The 20,115-nt window shown below is 44.6% G+C and overlaps 1 protein-coding gene across 2 annotated transcripts in view; it reads left to right on the top strand.

The window, feature by feature from the left end:
• The window catches only part of med13a (mediator complex subunit 13a), a 129,986-nt gene that overhangs the window by 24,844 nt on the left and 85,027 nt on the right, over positions 1–20,115 (top strand). For both annotated transcript variants that reach the window (XM_046303695.1, XM_046303696.1), the window contains exon 3: positions 11,207–11,375. In XM_046303695.1, the coding sequence (XP_046159651.1) occupies positions 11,207–11,375 (169 nt within the window). The remainder of the gene's footprint in view (positions 1–11,206; positions 11,376–20,115) is intronic.

Here is a 20,115-nt window from a genome sequence, read left to right on the forward strand (position 1 = left end):
AGGGGCTAAGGAAAGGCATCTGAAAGAGGGGTAAAGGGGAGGTGAGGAATGGGGGAAGTTTTGTAGTAGATGGGAGGAGGGAGACTAGTGATATGAAGAACAAGGTCAAGCTCTCTCCAGGGTGGACGGACAGCTTTTTTCTTTTAGCATTGGGCAACCAAGTTAAAATGTCAGGCCTTTTTAGGTTTTTCTGGTGGCTGTTTACAAGTGCACCTGTGAAATGTAGCCGGCCCTCTACTTAAAGCCCTGAAAAATATATGAGCCCAGATCCTCTTAAACAAGCTGTTCAGCACTCACTGCTCTGCTTTGCCAAGGGCAAAGGGTTTCTTTTACTGTTGCTATGGGCGGGGCAAAGAAATCACAGTTTAAATTCCTCTTTCAGAGGCAGAGAGACGCAATCATCGATGTATATTTATGTCTGTGTAGACTTTCTCCTCACCTAACTAAACTAATCTGTATCCACAATGTAGGCATAACACATTTTCAATTACCTGAAGTTTATAGCTGCACAGTTTGGTAGCTAGCTCAGAACTGAGTCTCGTCACAATAAGGAACAACATCTTGTCAAATAACATACAGGGGATCATGTCTCGTGGTCATGTGTGGTGTTTATTTCTCTGTGCTGCACGGTGTGTTATGCAGGTGAAGGAGGACCCAAACGCGACTTAACAGAAACAGAGTTTATTAATGCTCAAACCCGAATAACTGAAATCCTCTAGATAGTAGAGGGGAAAACAACTGGAGAAGCGGCCACAGACTGCAGGTCGCTTCGGGTAGGCGCAGGCCGTAGTCAACTGAGACACCTGCTCACACGCAGCGTCTGAAGAAGGCACAAAACACGACAGGACAGGGTGATACACAATCACGGCAAAAAACACGACAGGACAGGGCGAAACGCAATTACAGCATGGAATACAAAACAAGGAACCGATGGAACAGGAACGGATCACAAAGGAATAAATAGGGAGTCTAATCAGGGGAAAGGATCGGGAACAGGTGTGGGAAGACTAAATGATGATTAGGGGAATAGGAACAGCTGGGAGCAGGAACGGAACGACAGAGAGAAGAGAAGCGAGAGAGTGAAAGGGGAGGGGAGAGAGAGGGATAGAACCAAACAAGACCAGCAGAGGGAAACGAATAGCATGGGGAGCACAGGGACAAGACATGACAATAAATGACAAACATGACAGTACCCCCCACTCACCGAGCGCCTCCTGGCGCACTCGAGGAGGAATCCTGGCGGCAACGGAGGAAATCATCGATGAGCGAACGGTCCAGCACGTCCCGAGACGGAACCCAACTCCTTTCCTCAGGACCGTAACCCTCCCAATCCACTAGGTATTGGTGACCCCGTCCCGAGAACGCATGTCCATAATTTTATGTACCTTGTAAATAGGTGCGCTCGACAAGGACGGGAGGGGGAGGGAAGACGAACGGGGGTGCGAAGAAAGGGCTTAACACAGGAGACATGGAAGACAGGATGGACGCGACGAAGATGTCGCGGAAGAAGCAGTCGCACAGCGACAGGATTGACGACCTGGGAGACACGGAACGGACCAATGAACCGCGGAGTCAACTTACGAGAAGCTGTCGTAAGAGGAAGGTTGCGAGTGGAAAGCCACACTCTCTGGCCGCAACAATACCTTGGACTCTTAATCCTGCGTTTATTGGCGGCTCTCACCGTCTGTGCCCTGTAACGGCAAAGTGCAGACCTCACCCTCCTCCAGGTGCGCTCACAACGTTGGACAAACGCTTGAGCGGAGGGAACGCTGGACTCGGCAAGCTGGGATGAGAACAGAGGAGGCTGGTAACCCAGACTACTCTGAAACGGAGATAACCCGGTAGCAGACGAAGGAAGCGAATTGTGAGCGTATTCTGCCCAGGGGAGCTGTTCTGCCCAAGACGCAGGGTTCCTGAAAGAAAGGCTGCGTAGTATGCGACCAATCGTCTGATTGGCCCTCTCTGCTTGACCGTTAGACTGGGGATGAAACCCGGAAGAGAGACTGACGGACGCACCAATCAAACGACAGAACTCCCTCCAAAACTGTGACGTGAATTGCGGACCTCTGTCTGAAACGGCGTCTAACGGGAGGCCATGAATTCTGAATACATTCTCAATAATGATTTGTGCCGTCTCCTTAGCGGAAGGAAGTTTAGCGAGGGGAATGAAATGTGCCGCCTTAGAGAACCTATCGACAACCGTCAGAATCACAGTCTTCCCCGCAGACAAAGGCAGACCGGTAATGAAGTCTAAGGCAATGTGAGACCATGGTCGAGAAGGAATGGGGAGCGGTCTGAGACGACCGGCAGGAGGAGAGTTACCCGACTTAGTCTGCGCGCAGTCCGAACAGGCAGCCACGAAACGGCGCGTGTCACGCTCCTGAGTCGGCCACCAAAGCGCTGGCGAATAGACGCAAGAGTGCCTCGAACACCGGGATGACCCGCTAACTTGGCAGAGTGAGCCCACTGAAGAACAGCCAGACGAGTGGAAACAGGAACGAAAAGGAGGTTACTAGGACAAGCGCGCGGCGACGCAGTGTGCGTGAGTGCTTGCTTAACCTGTCTTTCAATTCCCCAGACTGTTAACCCGACAACACGCCCATAAGGAAGAATCCCCTCGGGATCAGTAGAAGCCACAGAAGAACTAAACAGACGGGATAAGGCATCAGGCTTGGTGTTCTTGCTACCCGGACGGTAAGAAATCACAAACTCGAAACGAGCGAAAAACAACGCCCAACGAGCTTGACGGGCATTAAGTCGTTTGGCAGAACGGATGTACTCAAGGTTCTTATGGTCTGTCCAAACGACAAAAGGAACGGTCGCCCCCTCCAACCACTGTCGCCATTCGCCTAGGGCTAAGCGGATGGCGAGCAGTTCACGGTTACCCACATCATAGTTGCGCTCAGATGGCGACAGGCGATGAGAAAAATAAGCGCAAGGATGAACCTTATCGTCAGACTGGAAGCGCTGGGATAGAATGGCTCCCACGCCTACCTCTGAAGCGTCAACCTCGACAATGAATTGTCTAGTGACGTCAGGAGTAACGAGGATAGGAGCGGACGTAAAACGTTCTTTTAGAAGATCAAAAGCTCCCTGGGCGGAACCGGACCACTTAAAACACGTCTTGACAGAAGTAAGAGCTGTGAGAGGGGCAGCAACTTGACCGAAATTACGAATGAAACGCCGATAGAAATTAGCGAAACCTAAAAAGCGCTGCAACTCGACACGTGACCTTGGAACGGGCCAATCACTGACAGCTTGGACCTTAGCGGAATCCATCTGAATGCCTTCAGCGGAAATAACGGAACCGAGAAAAGTAACGGAGGAGACATGAAAAGAGCACTTCTCAGCCTTTACATAGAGACAATTCTCTAAAAGGCGCTGTAGAACACGTCGAACGTGCTGAACATGAATCTCGAGTGACGGAGAAAAAATCAGGATATCGTCAAGATAGACAAAAACGAAAATGTTCAGCATGTCTCTCAGAACATCATTAACTAATGCCTGAAAAACAGCTGGCGCATTGGCGAGACCGAACGGCAGAACCCGGTACTCAAAATGCCCTAACGGAGTATTAAACGCCGTTTTCCACTCGTCCCCCTCTCTGATGCGCACGAGATGGTAAGCGTTACGAAGGTCCAACTTAGTAAAGCACCTGGCTCCCTGCAGAATCTCGAAGGCTGATGACATAAGGGGAAGCGGATAACGATTCTTAACCGTTATGTCATTCAGCCCTCGATAATCCACGCAGGGGCGCAGAGTACCGTCCTTCTTCTTAACAAAAAGAACCCCGCCCCGGCCGGAGAGGAAGAAGGCACTATGGTACCGGCGTCAAGAGACACAGACAAATAATCCTCGAGAGCCTTACGTTCGGGAGCCGACAGAGAGTATAGTCTACCTCGAGGAGGAGTGGTCCCCGGAAGGAGATCAATACTACAATCATACGACCGGTGAGGAGGAAGGGAGTTGGCTCGGGACCGACTGAAGACCGTGCGCAGATCATGATATTCCTCCGGCACTCCTGTCAAATCGCCAGGTTCCTCCTGAGAAGTAGGGACAGAAGAAACGGGAGGGATGGCAGACATTAAACACTTCACATGACAAGAAACGTTCCAGGATAGGATAGAATTACTAGACCAATTAATAGAAGGATTATGACATACTAGCCAGGGATGACCCAAAACAACAGGTGTAAACGGTGAACGGAAAATCAAAAAAGAAATAGTCTCACTGTGGTTACCAGATACTGTGAGGGTTAAAGGTAGTGTCTCAAATCTGATACTGGGAAGATGACTACCATCTAAGGCGAACATGGGCGTAGGCTTATCTAACTCTCTGAAAGGAATGTCATGTTTCCGAACCCATGCTTCGTCCATGAAACAACCCTCAGCCCCAGAGTCTATCAAGGCACTACATGTAGCGCCCGAACCGGTCCAGCGTAGGTGGACCGACAAAGTAGTACAGGACTTTGATGGAGAGACTTGAGTAGTTGCGCTCACCTGTAGCCCTCCGCTTACAGATGAGCTCTGGCTTTACTGGACATGAATTAACGAAATGTCCAGCAACTCCACAATAGAGGCACAGGCGGTTGGTGATCCTCCGTTCCCTCTCCTTATTCGAGATGCGAATCCCTCCCAGCTGCATGGGCTCAGTCTCAAAGCCAGAGGGGGAGATGGCTGCGATGCGGAGCAGGGAAACACCGTTGATGCGAGCTCTCTTCCACGAGCCCGGTGACGAAGATCTACCCGTCGTTCTATGCGGATGGCGAGAGCAATCAAAGAGTCCACATCTGAAGGAACCTCCCGGGAGAGAATCTCATCCTTAACCATAGCGTGGAGTCCCTCCAGAAAACGAGCGAGCAGCGCCGGCTCGTTCCACTCACTAGAGGCAGCAAGAGTGCGAAACTCAATGGAATAATCCGTTATGGACCGTTCACCTTGGCATAAGGAAGCCAGGGCCCTAGAAGCCTCCCCACCAAAAACTGAACGGTCAAAAACCCGAATCATCTCCTCTTTAAAGTTCTGGAAATCGTTAGAGCAAACAGCCCTTGCCTCCCAGATAGCTGTGCCCCATTCTCGAGCCCGGCCAGTGAGGAGTGAGATGACGTAAGCAACCCGAGCTCTCTCTCTAGAGTATGTGTTGGGTTGGAGAGAGAACACAATCTCACACTGCGTGAGAAAGGAGCGGCACTCAGTGGGCTGCCCGGAGTAGCAAGGTGGGTTATTAACCCTAGGTTCTGGAGGCTCGGCAGGCCAGGAAGTAACAGGTGGCACGAGACGTAGACTCTGGAACTGTCCAGAGAGGTCGGAAACCTGAGCAGCCAGGTTTTCCACGGCCTGGCGAGCAGCGGACAATTCCTGCTCGTGTCTGCCGAGCATGGCTCCTTGGATCTCGACGGCAGTGTAACGAGCGTCAGAAGTCGCTGGGTCCATTCTTTGATCGGTTCCTTCTGTTATGCAGGTGAAGGAGGACCCAAACGCGACTTAACAGAAACAGAGTTTATTAATGCTCAAACCCGAATAACTGAAATCCAGGGTGGACGGACATCTAGATAGTAGAGGGGAAAACAACTGGAGAAGCGGCCACAGACTGCAGGTCGCCGGGTAGGCGCAGGCCGTAGTCAACTGAGACACCTGCTCACACGCAGCGTCTGAAGAAGGCACAAAACACGACAGGACAGGGTGATACACAATCACGGCAAAAAACACGACAGGACAGGGCGAAACGCAATTACAGCATGGAATACAAAACAAGGAACCGATGGAACAGGAACGGATCACAAAGGAATAAATAGGGAGTCTAATCAGGGGAAAGGATCGGGAACAGGTGTGGGAAGACTAAATGATGATTAGGGGAATAGGAACAGCTGGGAGCAGGAACGGAACGACAGAGAGAAGAGAGAGCGAGAGAGTGAAAGGGGGAGGGGGAGAGAGAGGGATAGAACCAAACAAGACCAGCAGAGGGAAACGAATAGCATGGGGAGCACAGGGACAAGACATGACAATAAATGACAAACATGACACGGTGCTGCACACAGGGACAGAGGTTTGCTGGAGACATGTTTGAAAGGAGCTTAAGTGCTCTAAGATGTCTAAGATGTCTCACAGTGGCTGTTAGTGAGATTAGCAGAGCATCCAGGCCACAGCCGCTCATGATCCAGAAACAAACCCCACTATCAAAGTCAGGGTAGTAAAGACACCGCTAGCCTGCTCTGTTTGTGTGATGTTGCCAAATCCTATGGTCACTGTCAAGACAACACAAACAAATCTATCTATCTATCTATCTATCTATCTATCTATCTATCTATCTATCTATCTATCTATCTATCTATCTATCTATCTATCTATCTATCTATCTATCGACACACCTACTCATTCCAGGGTTTTTCTTTATTTGTACTATTTTCTACATTGTAGAGTAATAGTGAAGACATCAAAACTATGAAATGACACATGGAATCATGTAGTAACCAAAAAGTGTTAAACAAATCAAAATATATTCAATATTTGAGATTCTTCAAAGTAGCCACCCTTTGCCTTGATGAAATCTTTGCACACGCTTGACATTCTCTCAACCAGCTTCATGAGGTAGTCGCCTGGAATGCATTTCAATTAACAGGTGTGCCTTGTTAAAAGTTAATTTGTAGAATTTCTTTCCTTCTTAATGCGTTTGAGCCAATCAGTTGTGTTGTGACAGGGTAGGGTTGATATACAGAAGATAGCCCTATTTGGTAAAAGACCAAGTCCATATTATGGGAAGAACAGCTCAAATAAGCAAAGAGAAACAACAGTCCATCATTACTTTAAGACATGAATGTCAGCCAATCTGGAACATTTCAAGGACTTTGAAAGTTTCTTCAAGTGCAGTGGCAAAAACCATCAAGCGCTATGATGAAACTGGCTCTCATGAGGACCGCCACAGGAAAGGAAGACCCAGAGTTACCTCTGCTGCAGAGGAAAAGTTCATTATAGTTAACTTCACCTCAGATTGCAGCCCAAAGATATGATTCATAGAGTTCAAGTAACTGACTCATCTCAACATCAACAGTTCAGAGGAGACTGCGTGAATCAGGCGTTCATGATCGAATTCCTGCGAAGAAACCACTACAAAAGGACACCAATAAGAAGAAGAGACTTGCTTGGGCCAAGAAACACGAGCAACAGACATTACACTTATGGAAATCTGTCCTTTGGTCTGATGAGTCCAAATCTCCAGGCCGTGTAAAGGCTATTTAACCAAGAAGGATAGTGATGGAGTGCTGCATCAGATGACCTTGCCTCCACAATCACCCGACCTCAACCCAATTGAGATGGTTTGGGAGGAGTTAGACCGCAGAGTGAAGTAAAAGGAGCCAACAAGTGCTCAGCATATGTGGGAACTCCTTCAAGACTGTTGGAAAAGCATTCCTCGTGAAGCTGGTTGAGAGAATGCCAAGAGTGTGCAAAGCTGACATCAAGGCAAAGAGTGGCTACTTTGAAGAATCTCAAATATAACGTAGATTTTGATTTGTTTAATGCTTTTTGGTTATTACATGATTCCATATGTGTTATTTCATAGTTTTGATGTCTTCACTATTATTAAACATTGTAGAAAATAGTAAAAATAAAGAAAAACCATTGAATGAGTAGCTGTGTCCAAACCTTTGACTGGTACTGTATCTAGCCAGCCTGCAGCAGCGTTTTCACTTGACCCGTCTAACTGGGTACAGACACACTTCAGGCATGAATGGAAACTTGTGGTGAAATGTACCTGCTCTGTCTGTTTTCTGTGTGCTGCAGAGAATGACTTGCTTTGTGTCTAAAAAAAGAAGGTTTTGTCATAAATAAAAACAAAAAATCACACCGAATACAAACATACACATACAGTTGAAGTAGGAAGTTTGCGTACACCTTAGCCAAATACATTTAAACTCAGATGTTCACAATTTCTGACATTTAATCCAAGTAAAAAGTCTTAGGTCAGTTAGAATCACCATTTTATTTTAAGAATGTGAAATGTCAGAATAATAGTAGAGATAATTATTTATTTCAGCTTTTATTTCATCACATTCCCAGTGGGTCAGAAGTTTACGTACACTCAATTAGTATTTGGTAGCATTGCCTTTAAATTGTTTAATTTGGGTCAAACGTTTCGGGTAGCCTTCCACAAGCTTCCCACAATAAATTGGGTGAATTTTCGCCCATTCCTCCTGACAGAGCTGGTGTAACTGAGTCAGGTTTGTAGGCCTCCTTGCTCGCACACCCCTTTTCAGTTCTGCCCACAAATTTTCTATAGTATGGCTTTGTGATGGCCACTCCAATATATTGACTTTGTTGTCCTTAAGCCATTTTGCCACAACTTTGGAAGTATGCTTGAGGTCATTGTCCATTAAGAAGACCCATTTGAACCTAGCTTTAAGTGTCTTGAGATGTTGCTTCAATATATCCACATAATTTTCCTACCTCATGAAGCCATCTATTTTGTGAAGTTCCCCAGTCCCTCCTGCAGCAAAGCAACCCCACAACATGATGCTGCCAGCCCCGTTCTTCACTGTTGGGATGGTGTCCTTCGACTTGCAAGCTTCCCCCTTTTTCCTTCAAACATAACGATGGTCATTATGACCAAACAGTTCTGTTTTTGTTTCATCAGACCAAAAAGTACGATCTTTGTCCCCATGTTCAGTTGCGAACCGTAGTCTGGCTTTTTTATGGTGGTTTTGGAGCAGTGGCATCTTCCTTGCTGAGCGGCCTTTCAGGTTATGTCGATATAGGACTTGTCTTACTGTGGCTATAGATACTTTTGTACCTGTTTCCTCCAGCATCTTCACATGGTCCTTTGCTGTTGTTCTGAGATTGATGTGCACTTTTTGCACCAAAGTAGGTTCATCTCTAGGAGACAGAACACGTCTCCTTCCTGAACGGTATGATGGCTGCGTGGTCCCATGGTGTTTATATTTGTATACTATTGTTTGTACAGTTGAAAGTGGTACCTTCAGGCATTTGGAAATTGCTCCCAACGATGAAACAGACTTGTAGAGGTCTACAATTTCTTTCCTAGGTCTTGGCTGATTTCTTTTGATTTTCACATGATGTCAAGCAAAGATGTACAGAGTTTGAAGGTTGGCCTTGAAATACATCGCCTCCGATAGGCTAATATACATAATTTGAGTCAATCGGAAGCTTCTAAAGCCATGACATCATTTTCTGTCATTTTCCAAGCTGTTTAAAGGCACAGTCAACTTAATGTATGTAAACTTCTGACCCACTGGAATTGTGATACAGTGAATTGTATTTGAAATAATCTGTCTGTAAACAATTGTTGGAAAAATGACTTGTGTCATGCAGGGTAGCCTAGTGGTTAGAGTGTTGGACTAGTAACCAGAAGGTTGCAAGTTTAAACCCCCGAGCTGACAAGGTACAAATCTGTCGTTCTGCCCCTGAACAGGCAGTTAACCCACTGTTCCTAGGCTGTCATTGAAAATAAGAATTTGTTCTTAACTGACTTGCCTAGTTAAATAAAATAAAAGATGTCCTAACCGACTCGCCAAAACTGTAGTTTTTAACAGGAAATTTGTGGAGAGGTTGAAAAGCGAGTTTGTAAACTTCTGACTTCAACTGTACGTGTAAAAACAGCATTATTGTTTGCCACATGGGCTGAAACTGCACCATTTTGTTTCTCTCCGTACCTCACGCACTTTCAATATTTAAAATGAAATCATTCGATTTTTCCATTGGGTTGATGATGGGGCTTGATAATTGATTGTTTTTCAAGATGAGTGATGAGAAGAGAATCGTACAATCCCTCACGTATCTCACTCCACCCCCATATGCCATGTGTTGAAATATGCAGACAGGTGGATTCAAAGTACATTTACATTGTAATACTTCTGACAGCCATCTTTCTAGCTCTGCCCACAACTTCCAGACTTGATAGCATTCCCAGAATACATGGATTATTGGGTCTTTCTTTTTTTTTACACTAAAGACATGACTCTGCCGTTGTGCTGTTGAATTTGTGCATTTTGTATTTTGTCTCTTGTTTCATACTTTAGCTTGTACTGGATTAAGTGTACATTTTCATTAATTGTAATTTCGTTAGTTATGCCCCAACTATCCCTACATCTTGTGTCTCTAACCCTGTCTCTCTCTCTCTCTCTCTCTCTCTCTCTCTCTCTCTCTCTCTCTCTCTCTCTCTCTCTCTCTCTCTCTCTCTCTCTCTCTCTCTCTCTCTCTCCCTCTCTCTCTCTCTCTCTCTCTCTCTCTCTCTCTCTCTCTCTCTCTCTCTCTCTCTCTCTCTCTCTCTCTCTCTCTCTCTCTCTCTCTCTCTCTCTCTCTCTCTCTCTCTCTCTCTCTCTCTCTCTCTCTCTCTCTCTCTCCCATCTCCCTCTCTCTCCCTCTCTCTCTCCCTCTCTCTCTCTCTCTCTCTCTCTCTCTCTCCCTCTCTCTCTCTCTCTCTCTCTCTCTCTCTCTCTCTCTCTCTCTCTCTCTCTCTCTCTCTCTCTCTCTCTCTCTCTCTATCTCTCTCCGTCTATCTAACTGAGGATATACAGACTTGCATTGTGTTTTCTTTGCGTTTCTTTGCGGTTATAGTTTGTCTTTTCTCCCTGCATGCTTACGGTCAATATATGATTTTCAGATGTCAGTAAAATATATGACTGACTATTTTGTTTCAAATCTATATTTTGAGATGCCAGGTACAATATGCTGCCCACTTGAAATAGTAGGCTTGTGGTTTAGTATTATATAATATAATTATTTAATAATTGTATTTTCAGTGCAGTGTACATAGTGTAACTGCAAGACATAGCTCACATCAACTTCCCTCCCTTTGCCTGTCTGGTCTTTTGATCCCCTTCACCTCTGCTAGGCATCTACTTTACACTTCTGTCTGCTGTTTTGGCACAGTCAGGATTCAGGAACTGTCTCATGTGTTGTTAGTGTGACATTAGCATTTCTTGTAGAACACTAAGTCTTGCCCGACTGAGTAAAACTGAGAAGATGGAGAGAAACGTTTGTGTGCATTAGGCCAATAAGTTAATTAATCATACATTAAAGCCAATACAGGCGGGTTAAATTATTCAAATTCTTGGTAGTTTGTTCAACAGAAAAGTGAAACAGATGAAATTGTAGCCAGTGTAGCTATATAAATTGTTTTATGCAGATGAGCTGATTCGCAAATTTGTTTAAAAAAAATGACTAACCCTGTCTTTCTCCGTCTGTCTATCTAGCTGAGGAGGACGGTGTGTGGGAGAGCGGCCTGTCCTATGAGTGCAGGACGCTCCTGTTCAAAGCCATCCACAACCTGCTGGAGCGCTGTCTCATGAACCGCAGCTTCGTACGCATCGGCAAGTGGTTCGTCAAGCCCTACGAGAAGGATGAGAAGCCCATTAATAAGAGGTAAGATGCTCCTACTCACTCCTCCAGTTCTCTCCTTCTTCCTTCCCCTCTCCCCAGTGTCGACAGTCCTCCAGTCCTCTCCTTCTTCCTTCCCCTCTCCCCAATGTCGACAGTCCTCCAGTCCTCTCCTTCTTCCTTCCCCTCTCCCCAGTGTCGACAGTCCTCCAGTTCTCTCCTTCTTCCTTCCCCTCTCCCCAAGTGTCGACAGTCCTCCAGACCTCTCCTTCTTCCTTCCCCTCACCCCAGTGTCGACAGTCCTCCAGTCCTCTCCTTCTTCCTTCCCCTCTCCCCAGTGTCGACAGTCCTCCAGTCCTCTCCTTCTTTCTTCCCCTCTCCCCAGTGTCGACAGTCCTCCAGTCCTCTCCTTCTGCCTTCCCCTCTCCCCAGTGTCGACAGTCCTCCAGTTCTCTCCTTCTTCCTTCCCCTCTCCCCAGTGTCGACAGTCCTCCAGTCCTCTCCTTCTTCCTTCCCCTCTCCCCAGTGTCGACAGTCCTCCAGTCCTCTCCTTCTTCCTTCCCCTCTCCCCAGTGTCGACAGTCCTCCAGTTCTCTCCTTCTTCCTTCCCCTCTCCCCAATGTCGACAGTCCTCCAGTCCTCTCCTTCTTCCTTCCCCTCTCCCCAGTGTCGACAGTCCTCCAGTCCTCTCCTTCTTCCTTCCCCTCTCCCCAGTGTCGACAGTCCTCCAGCCCTCTCCTTCTTCCTTCCCCTCTCCCCAGTGTCGACAGTCCTCCAGTCCTCTCCTTCTTCCTTCCCCTCTCCCCAATGTTGACAGTCCTCCAGTCCTCTCCTTCTTCCTTCCCCTCTCCCCAGTGTCGACAGTCCTCCAGTCCTCTCCTTCTTCCTTCCCCTCTCCCCAGTGTCGACAGTCCTCCAGCCCTCTCCTTCTTCCTTCCCCTCTCCCCAGTGTCGACAGTCCTCCAGTCCTCTCCTTCTTCCTTCCCCTCTCCCCAATGTTGACAGTCCTCCAGTCCTTTCCTTCTTCCTTCCCCTCTCCCCAGTGTCGACAGTCCTCCAGTCCTCTCCTTCTTCCTTCCCCTCTCCCCAATGTCGACAGTCCTCCAGTCCTCTCCTTCTTCCTTCCCCTCTCCCCAGTGTCGACAGTCCTCCAGTCCTCTCCTTCCTTCCCCTCTCCCCAGTGTCGACAGTCCTCCAGTCCTCTCCTTCTTCCTTCCCCTCTCCCCAGTGTCGACAGTCCTCCAGTCCTCTCCTTCTTCCTTCCCCTCTCCCCAGTGTCGACAGTCCTCCAGTCCTCTCCTTCTTCCTTCCCCTCTCCCCAGTGTCGACAGTCCTCCAGTCCTCTCCTTCTTCCTTCCCCTCTCCCCAGTGTCGACAGTCCTCCAGTCCTCTCCTTCTTCCTTCCCCTCTCCCCAGTGTCGACAGTCCTCCAGTCCTCTCCTTCTTCCTTCCCCTCTCCCCAGTGTCGACAGTCCTCCAGTCCTCTCCTTCTTCCTTCCCCTCTCCCCAGTGTCGACAGTCCTCCAGTCCTCTCCTTCTTCCTTCCCTCTACCACGGGTGTTGTAGTAGCTCACTGAAAGATAGAATAAAGATCGATTGAATACATCTATTAATAGTTCAAGAACGTCTGATTTGTGCCTCATTTACACTTGGGTGCTGTGCTCTATTAATCAATCAGATAAGTACCCCTCTCTTATTACCAGGTAGATTTAGTCCTGAGCCCAGTGCCCACTCTGTCCCCATAGAGAAGTGTGTTTTCTGCGTTGGTTAAATAAAGTTGTGAAGGTTTTGAATTGGAGAGCAGGGCTACAGACCCATTCTTTCTACCCTGTTGGCTGTACTTCCTGGAAGTGTGTTGCCGAGCCGCAGCAGTGACTGAGCCGTCCCTTCTATCTGGTGGGGAGGATTTGTCTCTGTCAGTGTCTGGCCTCTGATAAGCGAAGGAGGCACACAGCTGCTGAGGAGTAAACAACCGAGGTGGTGACACTTGGTGCTCCTCGCTACCCTAGTCAAAATATCTTGTAGGATTAGTGATTTTTTTCAATAGAATCCTATAGGATTCTCACAATTTTTTTTTTGGTAACACCTCTATCAGAATCCTATTGGACTACTTTTTTCCTATAAATAAAATAAAAAGTGATCCTATAGGATTCTTGTAGTCCTATAGGATATTGTGTCACCTGTATCACCTATTGGAATCCTATTAGACTACTTGGATAAATAATGGCACTTGAATAATGTTTACATGTGTTACATTACTCCTATCATATGTATATACTATATTTTCATCTATTGCACCGTGCCTATGCCGCTCGGCCATCGCTCATCCATATATGTATTAGAATGACACATTACCTGAACAAATTTAGTGACATGTGAATATTCTCATTCACCCCTTTAGATTTGTGTGTATTAATTAGGTAGTTGTTGTGTAATTGTTAGATTACTTGTTATATTACTGCACTGTCAGAACTAGAAGCACAAGCATTTAGCTACAATCGCATTAACATCTGCTAACCATGTGTATGTGACAAAAAAAAGAAGATTTAATTTGACTACTTTTTTCCTATTAGGAATTTAAGGTAATCCTATTGGACCCTTAAGACTGACTGATGAGGTTACCGCTAGCACAGGCTTGCAGTGTTAATTAACTACCAAGTTCAGTTCGCTGCCTGTGGTTGTGCATAGAATCTCTTTAGAACATTATTATTCTAATTGTTTTATCCTTCACTGTGCGTGAATGCAATAACTGTGAGTACAGTATTTGTTTCCTTGTGTTTCCTGACAAAGTTGTCAATGTTGTCGTCATATTTTTGTCATTGTGGAGGATTTTATGCACTCGTTTTTATTTTATTTTTTACAATATATCTATTGGATGCACTCTAGCTAAGTAACTACTGTTAGCCACATTTTGCCTGTCAGCTGACTAGCTAGCTAATTTGTAGCCATTTGTCCCATTTTTTAGTCACTGTATTGTTATAGCAGATGAGAAATGTTTATCTTGTTTGTTTTTGCTAAATATACTGTATGTGCCTTATTGTAGGCAAGTCAAAACATTTTATTTTATTTTATGGTTGATCATCAAAATAAATCAATCACATCATGTTTTTGGACTCATTCAGCAGGTCTTACCCAATTAAGTAGAATATGAATGGAAATGAATGTGGAAAATTCCATTTATATATCTAAAACATAAGTAGAAAATGATGCTGTTACTGCTTCCTGTTGACAATACATTTTGATAAACACCCCAATGTCAAAACACAGTTTTGAAGTTCCCAAATCAATAAACAGTTTGTGATATATTGAAAACATAAACATAAAATGTACTACCTACACATACATGTGCTAAACTAGTAATCATATTACTTGTATTTGTTTTAAACAAGCACTTTATGAACTGCATATGCACCAAAAACCCTGTTGTTTTGACAAATAGCAATTAATCACTCATATTGGGCTCCCGAGTGGCGCAGCGGTCTAAGGCACTGCATATCATTGCTAGAGGCGTCACTACAGACCCTGGTTAAATTCCAGGCTGTATCACAACTGGCCGTGATTGGGAGTCCCATAGGGGGGTGCACAATTGGCCTAGCGTCGTCTGGGTTAGGGTTTGACCAGGGGTAGGCCGTCATTGTAAATAAGAATTTGTTCTTAACTGGACTAGCCTAGTTAAATAAATAATTCAATAAATAAATATTGGTAAGGGGGGGAAGTCAGGTTGTAGGCACAGCTGAAACTAACACAACTCAAAACCACATGGAAACTGGAAATATCTGCTGAAGACAACAAGCTACATTTTGGAATGATTCATTTTGATTTGGGGGTCGCCGAAATAGAAACCCTTTTTTGTCAATCACTCATATTGATATCACGTTGAAATCTATAGAATGAGAGGGGGAGCCGGGTTACAAGTCCTGTTCAAACTGACCTTACTGAAAAAAAACACAGAATCTTGGAATAATATGTACAGTACCAGTCAAAAGTTTGCAAACACCTACTAAGGGTTTTTCTTTATTTTTTACTATTTTCAACATTGTAGAATAATAGTGAAGACATCAACACAATGAAATAACACATATGGAATCATGTAGTTATCAAAAAAGTGTTAAACAAATGTAAATATTTAATATTTGAGATTCTTCAAAGTAGCCACCCTAAGCCTTGATGACAGCTTTGCACACTCTTGGCATTCTCTCAACCAGCTTCCCCTGGAATGATTTTCCAACACTCTTGAAGGAGTTCACACAACACATATGCTCAGCACTTGTTGGCTGCTTTTTCCTTCACTCTGCGGTCCATCTCATCGCAAACCATCTCAATTGGGTTGAAGTCGGGTGATTGTGGAAGCCAGGTCATCTGATGCAGCACTCATTCACTCTGCTTCTTGGTCAAATAGCCCTTACACGGCCTGGAGGTGTGATGGGTCATTGTCCTATTGAAATACAAATGATAGTCCCACTAAGCGCAAATCAAAACAAAATCTCTAATTTGGACTCATCAGACCAAAGGACAGATTTCCACCAGTCTAAAGTTCATTGCTCGTGTTTCTTGGCCCCAGCAAGTCTCTTCTTCTTATTGGTGTGTCCTTTAGTAGTGGTATCTTTGCAGGAATTTGACCATGAAAGCCTAATTCACGCAGTCTCCTCTGGACAGTTGATGTTGAGATGTGTCTGTTACTTGGACTCTGTGAAGCATTTATTTGGGCTGCAGTCTGAGGTTCAGTTAACTCAAATTAACTTATCCTCTGCAGCAGAGGTAACTCTGTGACTTCCTTTCCTGTGGCGGTCCTCATGAGAGCTAGTTTCATCATAGCGCTTGATGGTTTTTGCCACTGCACTTGAAGAAACTCCTTAAGTCCTTAAAATTTTCCAGATTGACTGACCTTTGTATCTCAAAATAATGATGGACTGTTGTTTCTCTTTTTTGCTTATTTGAGCTGTTCTTCCCATAATATTGACTTGGTCTTTTACCAAATAGGGGTATCTTCTGTATACCAACTCTACCTTGTCACAACACAACTGATTGGCTCAAACGCATTAAGAAGGAAAGAAATTCCACAAATTAACTTTTAACAAGGCACACCTGTTAATTGAAATGCATTCCAGGTGACTACCTCATGAAGCTAGTTGAGAGAATGTCAAGCGTGTGCAAAGATTTCATCAAGGCAAAGGGTGGCTACTTTGAAGAATCTCAAATATTGAATATATTGTCATTTGTTTTAACATTTGTTTTGGTTACTACATGATTCCATGTGTTATTTCATCGTTTTGATGTCTTCACTATTATTCTACAGTGTAGAAAATAGTACAATGAAGAAAAATCCTCGAATAAGTAGGTGTGTCCAAACTTTTGACTGGTACTCTATATCACTGGTCAGAGGACAACTTGTAGAATAATTTTGGATTGTTGCATTTTGTTTCAAGTGGGTTTGCCGACGCAGAAAGTTATACACAACACTACTTTGTTAATCACTCATGTCGGTCTCAATTTGAAATCAATAGAGCGGTGGTCAATGTTTGTGTAGCTCTGTTTTAACTAACACCATTCAAAGGCCACAGTGAAATTGAAAATAATTCATGCATCACTGGTTAGAAGAGAATTTGCTGAAGACAGTCATCTGAATTCTAGAATGTTGGATGGAAGTTTTGTGAGGCTGTCGAAACAGGGAGGAAAACAAATCAGTTGCTTTGTTAATTTCAACAAATCAAGACCAGCTATAGGATATCAACAGAAAGGACCCCGAATTTTCCCTGCCATTTGAGGTTGAAAATGATAGAATTCTGAAGTCCTAAAACCGCCGATGCGTATGACAAACCCATTAATATTGATCGGTGTAAAGCATTCGATTGTGTCTACAGACCCCAAACCAATCCAGATATAGCATGCATCGGTCAGAAAATGGACTAAAAATACCTGATCGTTTATGACAACTGATGCTTCCTCTCCGTCTGTCCCGAACTGCATGTAACTGTGTTGACAGTCAATGATCTGCAAGTCATTTTGCATGCAGAGCCAACCCCAGGCAATATCAATAGCCTAGTGAAACTGCGCACTGTACCCAGCATCGATATTCAGGTAGGCGGTCTGAATATCGCTTATGTATTTCTGAGTTGAAGCGTGTGCAGATTAAATAACAGCCTAATGAGAGAAATGGCAGTCAGTGTGTTGTGGTGAGCAGCCCAGAGCAGGGATTGAAAGGCAAATGAGGAATGATTGATAAGAGACCCTAACTAACTAGCTAGGGGAGACAGGAGCTCTGTTCCGGCTCAACGTGGTGTCACAGTGCAGTCATCCCATGGCATTGTGTGTTTTTGTTTTTGTACAAGCTAAATGTCTCACATGTTGTTGCCAAACACCCCAGGACAGCAGTCGGGTGACAGGCAGGCAGCATTGTGAAAGCTGAGAGCTACTGGCTAGCTGGCTGGTTAGGGCCACAGGATGGTGGTGGTTGGTTCTATGGTTAGATGTTTCACCCATTCAGTGCTACTGTGGTAACATCCATAGTTTATTATCTGATGGTTGGTTCTATGGTTAGATGTTTCACCCATTCAGTGCTACTGTGGTAACATCCATAGTTTATTATCTGATGGTTGGTTCTATGGTTAGTTGTTTCACACCCATTCAGTGCTGCTGTGGTAACATCCATAGTTTATTATCTGATGGTTGGTTCTATGGTTAGTTGTTTCACCCATTCAGTGCTACTGTGGTAACATCCATAGTTTATTATCTGATGGTTGGTTCTATGGATGTTTCACCCATTCAGTGCTGCTGTGGTAACATCCATAGTTTATTATCTGATGGTTGGTTCTATGGTTAGTTGTTTCACACCCATTCAGTGCTACTGTGGTAACATCCATAGTTTATTATCTGATGGTTGGTTCTATGGTTAGTTGTTTCACCCATTCAGTGCTACTGTGGTAACATCCATAGTTTATTATCTGATGGTTGGTTCTATGGTTAGATGTTTCACCCATTCAGTGCTGCTGTGGTAACATCCATAGTTTATTATCTGATGGTTGGTTCTATGGTTAGTTGTTTCACACCCATTCAGTGCTGCTGTGGTAACATCCATAGTTTATTATCTGATGGTTGGTTCTATGGTTAGGTGTTTCACCCATTCAGTGCTACTGTGGTAACATCCATAGTTTATTATCTGATGGTTGGTTCTATGGTTAGGTGTTTCACCCATTCAGTGCTACTGTGGTAACATCCATAGTTTATTATCTGATGGTTGGTTCTATGGTTAGATGTTTCACCCATTCAGTGCTGCTGTGGTAACATCCATAGTTTATTATCTGATGGTTGGTTCTATGGTTAGTTGTTTCACACCCATTCAGTGCTGGTTCTGTTTCACCCATTCAGTGTAACATCCATAGTTTATTATCTGATGGTTGGTTCTATGGTTAGTTGTTTCACACCCATTCAGTGCTGCTGTGGTAACATCCATAGTTTATTATCTGATGGTTGGTTCTATGGTTAGTTGTTTCACACCCATTCAGTGCTACTGTGGTAACATCCATAGTTTATTATCTGATGGTTGGTTCTATGGTTAGTTGTTTCACCCATTCAGTGCTACTGTGGTAACATCCATAGTTTATTATCTGATGGTTGGTTCTATGGTTAGTTGTTTCACACCCATTCAGTGCTACTGTGGTAACATCCATAGTTTATTATCTGATGGTTGGTTCTATGGTTAGTTGTTTCACACCCATTCAGTGCTACTGTGGTAACATCCATAGTTTATTATCTGATGGTTGGTTCTATGGTTAGTTGTTTCACACCCATTCAGTGCTACTGTGGTAACATCCATAGTTTATTATGGTTAGTTGTTTCACACCCATTCAGTGCTCATCCATAGTTTATTGATGGTTGGTTCTATGGTTAGTTGTTTCACCCATTCAGTGCTGCTGTGGTAACATCCATAGTTTATTATCTGATGGTTGTTCTGTTAGTTGTTTCACCCATTCACATCCATAGGTTATTATCTGATGGTTGGTTCTATGGTTAGTTGTTTCACCCATTCAGTGCTGCTGTGGTAACATCCATAGTTTATTATCTGATGGTTGGTTCTATGGTTAGTTGTTTCACACCCATTCAGTGCTACTGTGGTAACATCCATAGTTTATTATCTGATGGTTGGTTCTATGGTTAGTAGTTTCACACCCATTCAGTGCTACTGTGGTAACATCCATAGGTTATTATCTGATGGTTGGTTCTATGGTTAGTTGTTTCACCCATTCAGTGCTACTGTGGTAACATCCATAGGTTATTATCTTGATGGTTGGTTCTATGGTTAGTTGTTTCACCCATTCAGTGCTACTGTGGTAACATCCATAGGTTATTATCTGATGGTTGTTTTGATTTTCATTTGATGGCTGTTGATGATCACATCAGAGGTTCCATCCCAGACAGTCTTTTTAAAGCCCCTGAAATATCCCCTCTTTCTTACTAAAAAGCACAAAGTTTTAATTGCTTGTATGGGAACACAATGGCTTAATTTCATATAACTAATAATCATACTAATACCCTTAGTCTAGTGTGGTGGCCACACGGCAGCCCTGCTCTCTCTCTATTTCTGCAGGCTGAGAAGACCCAGGCCCCAGTCGAGGAAAAGGAACAATGAGGTTTCCTCAGTCAGCCCTGGAATTCACAGCCAGCCAAGCCAAGCCCTCTCTCTCTCCAGTCTCCACTCCCTGTGCTACACAGAGACGGGGACAGGGTATAAATAGATCTACAGCTACCAAGAAAGAAACCAGCCATGTTCTCCTTAGGATGTTGTTGT

This window comes from Oncorhynchus gorbuscha, linkage group LG16 (genome assembly GCF_021184085.1).
Source record: "Oncorhynchus gorbuscha isolate QuinsamMale2020 ecotype Even-year linkage group LG16, OgorEven_v1.0, whole genome shotgun sequence".
In the NCBI taxonomy this organism is placed as follows: domain Eukaryota; kingdom Metazoa; phylum Chordata; class Actinopteri; order Salmoniformes; family Salmonidae; genus Oncorhynchus; species Oncorhynchus gorbuscha.